We start from the raw sequence: 11,898 nt of genomic DNA, 5'->3' as shown, positions 1-11,898 counted from the left end.
TTTGTATTTTGACCATTTTTCTTTGTCACAAAAAAATACAAAATTTATTGCTTGGAAATTCGGAGACATGTTGTCAGAAGTTTATAGACTAAAAGAACAATTTACATTTTACTGAAAAATATACCTATAAAGAGAAAAAAATCAGACAAACTGAACACATATACAGTATATACTGTATGTGTGTGTGAATACACACATCTTTCATGTTGCATGTGATTGCATAATCATGTATAATATAAATGAAAAAAATGCCTGATTTTATAGATTTAAACACAAACCAATGTATTTGATTCCAGCAACCCTGTTGGAGGACGAGCTTACACAGTAGTATACACATAATACTGAGGATCATTAAAATTGTACATCGTTTCTTAAGAATATTTTTCAAGGAAGAAATGACATGAACGTTCTTCAGCCTGAACTCCTTTTACCCCTTCCAGTTGTTACATAAGACTCGTTCCCAATTGATGATGTTCTATGTTTGGCACATGCACATTACAGGCAGCGTGTCCTCTGCAGAGCGTGTCACTGTCAGAGCAATGACTGCAGCGTGAGTGCATCCAGCGGCCTCTTGTACGATACTGAGCAAACAACATAGTACAAAATAACCATGCCATATTTTCTACAACAGTGATGCTTTATTTACTACAACACAAAGGCCTCTGAATGGCACAACAAAGCCCCATTCTATCAGTGTTTGTCAGGCTCCAGGCGCCGGTCGACTTAGTAGAGGTCTTAAAGAAAGATATCCATGTTATGCTAAGATCATAATTTACTATCATTTATTAAAGGAAATCCACAAATGACTTGAGCCTCGATCACTTCCCTCAGATCTTCCACCTTTCGATCATATATTGTAAGATCTGACAAAAACAGACATAAACAATGAATGTTAATGACAGCGAAACATGACAGTGCAAGCAAGAACAATAGTGAATAGCACATAGCAAAGATGCCCCTAGTGGCTGTGTAGGGGTACTGGCAATAATATTAAAACAAGATAGTAAATACTAAACTAAAAACAAATTATTTTAAAAAATTACAATTATTTTTAGCATCCTAGTTTATGGCTAATTTACTGGTACTTTCAGGTTACATTAGTTGTGCATTGTTAAAGCAGATCTGTTACGTAAACAGTCAGCCCGATATAAAGGCAGTAAATTAAAGGGATAGATTCCATTCTCCTATCAATCAAAAAAGCACAAAAATATTAAAGTTTTGACTAACAAGAACAATCAAAATATGTTAGAGCGATCATAGTTTTATTTCCATCAATTAACAGAATACAAACTGAATGAAAGCGAAATGTAAATCAAATGAATATTTGTCGAGACCACTTTTTGTCTTCAAAACCGCAACAATTCTTCTAGGTACACCTGCACAATGTCAGGGATTTTGAAGGATCATAATCATTTGTATGAGTAACCTAATATACTAAACAGGTGATAATAATCATCACTTTGATATGTTGGGTAGGGATTCACTCTCTCAGGTAGGCATAATAATAATAGGCATTAGGGAGCATTCACACAGGCAATGTAGTTTGGTCCAAACAGGTGCAGATTTATTGCTTTCATAAAACTCCCAAGGGATTCAAAACCAAAAACAGCCTCTTCTGGGCACAAAGGTATCACAGCAAATAAACAGTTAATTTAGTAGGGCACATATGTCAGTGTGGGCTCACCCGAACAGATTACATTCCTTTCTTGCAGATCAAGCTTCACACAAAGAAGAGAGACATTCGCACCAGTCTTGGTATCAAGAATCAGCCTGCTCTCCAGCAGTTTCCAGCTCCAAATGGAAGTATTCAACTCCGGGCACAGGTAGCACTGAACTGGATTCAGCTTCCACACGGAAGAGAATATATATTTATCAAGAAAAATATCTAAGGAAACAGGACTGGTCCTAGGTTTCCCTACCTGGCACCCTATAGGGAATGTAATGGCACTCCCACTCCCTGTCTGACCCTGAAAGGGAATCCCTCACCGAGTCATCACCAACGTGCTTAAGGGCTTTATGACTCTGAACCTGACGCTGTATCTTTGTATGATCAATGGGTGCCAAGGTTACACAATTTTCCAAATATAGTGCTAACTGTGTATTCGAAATGTATTTTGATAGATTAGAGAATATTACTCTTGGCCAAACCTAGGTCATGTATTATAATGCTCGAGGTTATATGATAAAGCATGTAAAGGTATACCATGCCAATATTCTGTATTAAGGCTGGCAGTGGTATTTTACTTAAAAATTACCCCTAAATATAATGTTGCAGTAATAGACCAAATTAGCTCTTATGAAAATCAGGTAGTATCACCTAAATGTGGGACACCCAGATTTAAAATGATAAAGTAGGTCAAGATATAGCAGCAGTGTGATATATTCTACATTAGGACAGACGGTGCAATTACACTCCTGAATCCCCTCATGAACCCCTTACTTTATTTCCGAGGGGTGAAACTTGTCTGACCCACTGATCATACAAAGATACAATGTCAGGTTCAGAGTCATAAAGGGTGTTGGTGATGGCTTGGTGAGGGATTCCTTTTCAGGGTCAGACAGGGTTAGTCAATGTAGACCTCAGAGTCACCTTGTCGATGATGGGACGGCTTTTATGCTATGTTTGATCAAATACAGTATTACTAAGAACTCTGTATGATTTAAATGCACTTTTGCTTTTCACTTATTTAATTATAGCAGGGTTTTTTTCATTTTGTCTTTTGTAGGTTGTTTATGCTTTTTGGCCATGTGAACATGCATTTATATGCTGCATGTGTACCAACTCAAACCAAGCTCAATTTTTGAGTTTTTTCTTTGTATTTTTGCATTCTGTGCAAGCTGGGGTGTGGCCTCTCCTCTCCCTCTCTAAATTGTATTTAGAAGCTTCCCTGACTGGTGTCCACTGGTTGGGACCCGGTCCTTGTCTGCCCTTATTCACACAGACGTCAACTTTGACACATAATAAGGTTATTAATACTAGACAATGTAGGACTGCCCCGACCACAGAGTCACCTTGTCGATGGTGGGACGGCTTTTGCGCTATGTTTGATCAAATACAGTATTACTAAGAACTCTGTATGATTTAAATGCACTTTTGCTTTTAACTTATTTAATTATAGCAGGGTTTTTTTCATTTTGTCTTTTGTAGGTTTTGTAGGGTTAGTCTATGTAGATTGGAGGTGCCATTACATTCCCTATGGGGTGCCAACCTCAGCTGCCAGGTAGGGAAATCTAGGACCAGTCCAATTTCCGTAGATATTTTTCTTGATAAATATATATTTTTGTCCATATATTGGACTATTTGTGACCCTTGTCTGATCTACTCACCTATATGTTTTTATAATTGTTTGAGCTTTTTTAGATTTATTACAAATAAAAGCAATATTTTATAGGTTCTGTTTGTTTCTTGGTTCTAAGGCAGATTCTTTAGACTGATGAGTGAAATATTTGGCTGTAACAGAAGGCAGTTTGTTTGCCAAAGGGTTGGAGGGCAGTACAATAAGGAGTTTCCTTGTAATGTTTGGGCTGTATTTTAGCAAGTAGCGTTGGGGATTTGGTCAGGAAAAATGCTATACTGAATGCTGAGATATACAGTAAGATATTTATCTGCTATGCCATACCATTAAGGCGATATCTGATTGGTTCCAAATATATTCTGAAGCAGGATAATGGATAAAGACAGCAGATGTTCTGAAGAGACTTTGCCTAAAGAAACTCAGCTACACTGCCACCAGAAAATAGATGTCATATGCACATACCTTAAATGTTTTTTTGTTTAGAAAACTAATTTTAATTTTAAATGCTTCTATTATCCAGTGCAGAGGACCAGATTTAAAGTGTCTCTCATTCTAGAGATCCAAGTATCTCTGCAGTACACAATTGGTTTTATTAATCATTGTGTACTGATTAATCCTTTCCCAAAATCCACTGTACTTCTCTGCATGTCAGGAGCGGTGTATAGATCAGGTTTAGGAGCTGAGCAAAAGTCCAATCTATCATTCTTTAAAAGTATTTAGTATGGTAAATGCCAAAATTGCTGTTTTTCAATTGCTATACCTCACCTAAAAATGCAATAAAAAGCTATTAAAACATTGCATGTACCCGAAGATGGTAATAATAATAGCTACAGCTTGCCACACAAAAAACAAGCCCTCATGCAGGTCGTTCAACAAAAATATAAAAAAGTTACGGGTCTTGGAAAATGGCCCAAACTTGTACTGCAGGGAAAATAAACATTAAGGCTGTGTGCACATGGAGTTTGAAGAGTTTTTGGAGCAGAAACTGAGTGAAAACTCTCCAAATGTTGAGTTTCCGCTCATTTTTGCTGTGAAAGCTCAGCATAAAGACATCATGCACACATAGCATTGGGGTATTTGCACAGTGAGTTTTGTGAAGCAGAAACTGAGCCTGACCTCTCCATATCTTCATCAAAAACTCAGAACTTAGCTGGCGTTTTTTTTCCTGAAATCCCATCAAGGACAACATCTGCAAGGAGTTCGTATGTTCTCCCAGTGTTTGCGTGGGTTTCCTCCCACACTCTCAAGACATACTGGTAGGGAATTTAGATTGTGAGCCCCATCGGGGACAGCAATGACGATGTCTGTAAAGCGCTGTGGAATTAATGGTGCTATATAAATGAGTAAAATAAATAAATACAGTGGGGCAAAAAAGTATTTAGTCAGTCAGCAATAGTGCAAGTTCCACCACTTAAAAAGATGAGAGGCGTCTGTAATTTACATCATAGGTAGACCTCAACTATGGGAGACAAACTGAGAAAAAAAAATCCAGAAAATCACATTGTCTGTTTTTTTTTCATTTTATTTGCATATTATGGTGGAAAATATGTATTTGGTCAGAAACAAGCAATCAAGATTTCTGGCTCTCACAGACCTGTAACTTCTTCTTTAAGAGTCTCCTCTTTCCTCTACTCATTACCTGTAGTAATGGCACCTGTTTAAACTTGTTATCAGTATAAAAAGACACCTGTGCACACCCTCAAACAGTCTGACTCCAAACGCCACTATGGTGAAGACGAAAGAGCTGTCAATGGACACCAGAAACAAAATTGTAGCCCTGCACCAGGCTGGGAAGACTGAATCTGCAATAGCCAACCAGCTTGGAGTGAAGAAATCAACTGTGGGAGCAATAATTAGAAAATGGAAGACATACAAGACCACTGATAATCTCCCTCGATCTGGTGCTCCACGCAAAATCCCACCCCGTGGGGTCAGAATGATCACAAGAACGGTGAGCAAAAATCCCAGAACCACGCGGGGGGACCTAGTGAATGAACTACAGAGAGCTGGGACCAATGTAACAAGGCCTACCATAAGCAACACACTACGCCACCATGGACTCAGATCCTGCAGTGCCAGACGTGTCCCACTGCTTAAGCCTGTACATGTCCGGGCCCGTTTGAAGTTTGCTAGAGAGCATTTGGATGATCCAGAGGAGTTTTGGGAGAATGTCCTATGGTCTGATGAAACCAAACTGGAACTGTTTGGTAGAAACACAACTTGTCGTGTTTGGAGGAAAAAGACTACTGAGTTGCATCCATCAAACACCATACCTACTGTAAAGCATGGTGGTGGAAACATCATGCTTTGGGGCTGTTTCTCTGCAAAGGGGCCAGGACGACTGATCCGGGTACATGAAAGAATGAATGGGGCCATGTATCGTGAGATTTTGAGTGCAAACCTCCTTCCATCAGCAAGGGCATTGATGATGAAACGTGGCTGGGTCTTTCAACATGGCAATGATCCAAAGCACACCGCCAGGGCAACGAAGGAGTGGCTTCGTAAGAAGCATTTCAAGGTCCTGGAGTGGCCTAGCCAGTCTCCAGATCTCAACCCTATAGAAAACCTTTGGAGGGAGTTGAAAGTCCGTGTTGCCAAGCGAAAAGCCAAAAACATCACTGCTCTAGACGAGATCTGCATGGAGGAATGGGCCAACATACCAACAACAGTGTGTGGCAACCTTGTGAAGACTTACAGAAAACGTTTGACCTCTGTCATTGCCAACAAAGGATATATCACAAAGTATTGAGATGAAATTTTGTTTCTGACCAAATACTTATTTTCCACCATAATATGCAAATAAAAGGAAAAAAAAACAGACAATGTGATTTTCTGGATTTTTTTTTCTCAGTTTGTCTCCCATAGTTGAGGTCTACCTATGATGTAAATTACAGACGCCTCTCATCTTTTTAAGTGGTGGAACTTGCACTATTGCTGACTGACTAAATACTTTTTTGCCCCACTGTATGTGCACAGGCATGTCATTTTAACATTGCTGTGCAATAAGTCCACTTTTTGTTGCAATTTTGGCTCTGAGAAGATGGCACACACAAAAAAAAGAAATGTTAAAAAGTGATGTCCTTTCTTGGGCAAAAGTAGTAAACTGCAAAAAATAATATAAGTTGACAAGTTGGATACACTGTAATTGTATTAACCCATGTTATAAGACTATACCAATATTTATATGGGACACGTCGTAAGAAAAAAATATAAAAAAAAATACCAGATTGTTGAATTTTGCTCATTCAGGGAAATACTGAGGAAGTGAGAGGTTTGTCCAAAGGAGGGGAGAGTGAAGCAGTTCCTGTTTGGCTGCAAGGCTCACGTGATATAACAGTGTCACAAGAGCCCCGGGAGCGACAGCTCTGACACAGCTGGAACCGTGGGTATAGCTGCTATTATTTGATAAGGGATAAAAGGAGAGATACAGGGCGCATCCACTGTGTGAAATCCGTATAAAACAATTAAAATTGTGGAACAGTAGGGAAGGTGCTCACCTATTGGGGTTGTGAGGAAGTCACAACACCCATGAACGCTTGAGAAGCAGCAGCAAGTCTGCACAGGGTCCTAGGACAGAATTGCAGAAATGACGTGGAAGTGCAATAAGGACTGCGCTTGCTTCTGGTAGAGTAAAGGGTTCTTTATTCAGCCAACGCGTTTCCTGAGCCTGCTGGCTCACTTCATCAGGGCAGATTACATTGGAAGACAGTGAAACATACTTATAGAGAAAAAAGGCGCCAATACAGGGTCAAACAGAATCAGCAAAGGTCAAAGAAAAAAAAACAAAAAACAAACAATGAAACTTTATTACAAGCATAAAAAACACAACAATAAAAGTATATATAGAAAAGGAAAAAATAAAAATATGTAAAAGTACAAAAAATTAAAATATAAAACAGAGTGCTTTGGATCACGGGGTTAAAACATGGCTATAGTTAAAAAAGGTGAGTCCTCAAGGGGTATTAGAACCTGGCTCATAAAATGCAAATGGAAGGTATTAGTCCACTAGACCATTAAGCTTGACTGTGGTGGTGTGAAGAATAAATTGAGGGGTTGTTTGTCACTTTATTTAAAAAAACAAAAAAAAAAAACAAAAAAAAACAATGAGATTTAATCACAAACATAGAAAACACAACAATAAGAGTCTATATAGAAAAGAAAAAAGAAAAAATAAAATTATGTAAAAGTACAAAAAATATGAAACAGAGTGCTAAGGATCACGAGGTTGAAACATGGCTATAGTTAAAAAAGGTGAGTCCTCAAGGGGTATTAGAACCTGGCTCATGAAGTGCAAGTGCAGACTATGAAGTGCAAATGTAAGGTGTTAGTCCACTAGACCATTAAGCTTGACTATGGTGGTGTGAAGAATAAATCCTTTCCCCCTCTTCTATCAAATAAAAGCATCATTGATAATATTGAGGCCATAGGGACCAATTGTCTTTAATTTATAAATCCAATAGACCTCTTTTCTATTCAGTGCTTGGGTTCTATTGGAAACGTGTTCAGGGATGTGTTCTATAGGAAAAATGATAGCTTTAGAAAAATCTCTTTGGTGAAATAAATCAAAGTGACGTGACAAACCGTGTTTTTGATACCCAGTTTTAGTGTTGACTTCCTCACAACCCCAATAGGTGAGCACCTTCCCTACTGTTCCACAATTTTAATTGTTTTATACGGATTTCACACAGTGGATGCGCCCTGTATCTCTCCTTTTATCTCACAGTTCACTCGTGTCCCTTGGCGGGGGCTCAGCGGTCGGTGATCCTTTCAGGAGCTGCTGCACTGTCCAGGATCCGTCATGGATTATTTCAACCATCGTCTTCTCTCCAGAGAGCGCCTCATTTTTCAAGTGGTCGGCCAAACCCAGCCGGTTGACCAGGAGGAGACCCCACAAGTGGCCTTTTCGGAGGACGACACCAAGACCATGAGAAACCTTTTCCACACCTTAGAAGATTCCATCAAAGAAGAAATCTCCAACAGCCTACATGCTAGATTTCTAGCTATATATATGGACGAGCACATCTGTCCTAAAGGACTCAGGATTTCATTACAGACACCTTTTTCAGAAGATCCTGTCTTCTCAGATGAATGGGAAGATATTCAGCATGATTGCATGCAGAGACTGTTACGTTGCTTGCATAAGAAAAGGACTATTCTTGCTCAGATTGCTGCAGAAAAGGTACTTGAAACTAATGCCATGTTATCTAATTACTCTGATCACCCTCTTTTTAAAAAAATTAATTCTAGCATCTCTATTGCAGCTCTAAATTTGGAGCATGACACAATTATAAAAAAATCAAAAAAATTGAGCAGGGATAGAGAGGACCCTTCCTCTCCTATCCCTGAGGCACCTGGTCCAGAGGAAAGCTCTGCACTTCCAAAACATTTTTCTCATATCAAAAAATACCCCCCTGCTTCTTCTAACACTCAGACTCATTCCCCTATGAACACTAACTCAGGGAGAGTCTTCATTAACAGTAACAGAGGGAGAAAGCAACATCTGAGAAGCTATCCGAGGGATCCCCCTAGGCCAGCTGGACCTATTACACCTACTCTTTCCACTACTATTGTGCCCACACGCACCCTTTCAGAATTGATGGACTCCAACATCAATTCTTTCAAGTCTAGTGGGGGAATCCCTACTACTATACCCACTGATAATGTTACTCCCAATCCTGCCAATGACATGGCATCACTAATCATTGATAGAAGGAGATCTTCTTCCTTCCCCCTACCTTTTTTTGATCCCCCACTCACTCCAGCAAAATCAGACACCACTGAGGTCTCTGATTTTGACCCTCCTGTCACCACTGATCTTATTGTCCTTAACGCTGACAACCCTACCACCTCCTACATGGATAAACTCCCTGCTGTTTCCACAGAAAAGAGGTTGATCATTAATGACCAGGTCATTGTTGACAACTCTGCTGCTGGTTCATCAGCAGCAGTTTCTTTTCTATCATCTGCATGCAATCCCATTCCCCAAGCAAAAAAAGATATCACTTCTTTTTTTCAGAAGGTCACACTAAAAAGAAAAAACCCTATAGAGGAGCCAGAGGCCAAGGACCAAAGAAAAAAAGGGAAAAGCGACAACTCATGCCAATAAAATCGAATGTTTTTAATTTATCTTCTCACCCCCTGTCCCCAGAGGAGGAAGGGTTGCTAAGCAAGGGACTTTCTTTTTGCCCGACAAATAAAAGCAGTGGTTTTGAATTATTTCTTGATGCCCAGAAATACATTAGGAAACTTACCTTACTGAGACATTTTGAACTCAAAAAAGTTCACTCTAACCCTGACACTTCAAACACTACAGTTGTCTCTTCCTTCCACCTTGATGTCAGAGGGAAATCCTCATTCTACCCACTAGAAAGCAGAGGACATCATTTAGAAACATTCTCTGACCTCCTATTGGATCGTCTAAATGCACTACCCACCCAAAATATACCAGTAAAACAAAATTTGTCCTCAAAAGAACGCGTGGCACTGGAAAAATTAGAGAAAAACACTAATATCGTGATCAAATCTGCAGACAAAGGTGGAGGGATAGTGATTCAAGATAAAACTGACTATGTGAACGAGGCTTTTAGAATTTTATCTGACAAAAAATTTTATTCACCTATTACCCAGGACCCCATCCCCCAAGCCACTGTTTTTTACAATGATTTTATTAAAAAGGCGCATGATTCTGGGGTTCTTAATGACCATGAAAAAAAGTTTTTAACAGTCAAGAACCCCTCCACTCCCTTCCTGTACCATTTACCCAAAATACACAAGAATACTATTAATCCACCAGGAAGACCCATTATTTCGGGTATTGACTCCCTCACCAGTAATCTATCATTTTACATAGATAGAATCATGCTGCCTCATGTCTCACAGCTCCCTAGTTTTTTAAAGGATTCTACACAACTGATCAATTTAACTAATAACACACCTTGGAAAGATTCTTATGTTTTTATTTCTTTTGACGTATCTGCTTTGTATTCCAACATTGATCACCAACTGGGTTTGAGCTGTTTTAAAAAATTTCTTTTAACTGACAGTCGACTGTCTGACCCTCAAAAGGAATTTATTTTTAATGGGATGGATTTTATTTTACATAATAATTTTTTTACTTTCTTGGGGGATTTTTATCATCAGATCAGAGGCACCGCTATGGGATCACGGGTCGCGCCAACTTATGCTAATCTTTTTATGGGGGTCTTTGAGAATGCTTTTATTACTATTGATTCATTTTTAGAGGGTATTGTTTTATATAGAAGATTCATTGATGATTTATTCTTAATCCTGGACACCAGTCACGTTTCAGTTGATGCTTTTATTTCTTCTATACAAAATAACACATGGGGTTTGGAATTTACCCCCCACATTAGTAATACCCAGATGGACTTTCTTGATATCACTTTTTTTATAAAAAATTCCAAAATTCATACCAAAACCTTTTTTAAGAAAGTTGACTCCAATAGTTATGTCCATTTTAAGAGTAGCCACTATTCCAAATGGCTTTTTAACATCCCTCATAATCAATTTCAGAGAATCAGAAAGAATTGCACAGAGGACGAGGATTTTAATAATCAAGCTGAGGTCCTCAAGGGAAGATTCCTTGCTCAAAAATACCCCTCCCAATTGGTTCATTCTACTTTTAATAATGTTTTTAAAAATTTTAATCAGCAAACTCTTTTAAGTGAGAGATCTAAAGAAAAGGATGCACATGATAACTATCAGGCCAACTTTATCACTACTTATAACTCCCAACATAAAGAGATAAAAAATATGTTGGGTGACCTCTGGTATATTATCAAAAAAGATCCAATACTCAATAAAGTTCTGCCTGATAGACCTACTGTCACTTTTAGGAAGGCCAGATCACTAAAAAACCATCTGGCCCCTAGCAGATTGACCCAGTGTACTCCTGATAACTGCACTGGCTTGACACCAGGCATTTTCAGATGCCTGAAACCCAGGTGCAGCCTATGCAGTAATATTGCTCATAATACATTCATCTTTTCACATCCATTCACCTCAGAAAAATTCACCATCACTAACCACCTGTCCTGTGTGTCTTCCTTTGTCATCTATGTCATCCTTTGTCCTTGTCCTAAATTGTATGTTGGCAGAACCACACAACCCCTTCACTGTAGAATGAACTCTCATAGACACAACACTAAAACTGGGTATCAAAAACACGGTTTGTCACGTCACTTTGATTTATTTCACCAAAGAGATTTTTCTAAAGCTATCATTTTTCCTATAGAACACATCCCTGAACACGTTTCCAATAGAACCCAAGCACTGAATAGAAAAGAGGTCTATTGGATTTATAAATTAAAGACAATTGGTCCCTATGGCCTCAATATTATCAATGATGCTTTTATTTGATAGAAGAGGGGGAAAGGATTTATTCTTCACACCACCATAGTCAAGCTTAATGGTCTAGTGGACTAACACCTTACATTTGCACTTCATAGTCTGCACTTGCACTTCATGAGCCAGGTTCTAATACCCCTTGAGGACTCACCTTTTTTAACTATAGCCATGTTTCAACCTCGTGATCCTTAGCACTCTGTTTCATATTTTTTGTACTTTTACATAATTTTATTTT

General features: G+C 38.7%; 1 protein-coding gene across 2 annotated transcripts in view; it reads right to left on the bottom strand.

Moving 5' to 3' along the window:
* Positions 1-616: 616 nt before the first annotated feature.
* LOC141047419 (platelet-activating factor acetylhydrolase 2, cytoplasmic-like) overlaps positions 617-11,898 on the bottom strand; it is a 94,035-nt gene continuing 82,753 nt past the window's right edge. For both annotated transcript variants that reach the window (XM_073542504.1, XM_073542505.1), the window contains one exon: positions 617-863. In XM_073542504.1, the coding sequence (XP_073398605.1) occupies positions 766-863 (98 nt within the window). In that variant the 3' untranslated portion in view covers positions 617-765. The remainder of the gene's footprint in view (positions 864-11,898) is intronic.

This window comes from Dendrobates tinctorius, unplaced genomic scaffold, assembly GCF_039654945.1.
Source record: "Dendrobates tinctorius isolate UK_male_01 unplaced genomic scaffold, ASM3965494v1 ptg000127l, whole genome shotgun sequence".
Taxonomy (NCBI): domain Eukaryota; kingdom Metazoa; phylum Chordata; class Amphibia; order Anura; family Dendrobatidae; genus Dendrobates; species Dendrobates tinctorius.
The sequence above is the reverse complement of the archived record's forward strand: the minus strand, read 5'-3'. Positions and strand labels throughout refer to the sequence as shown.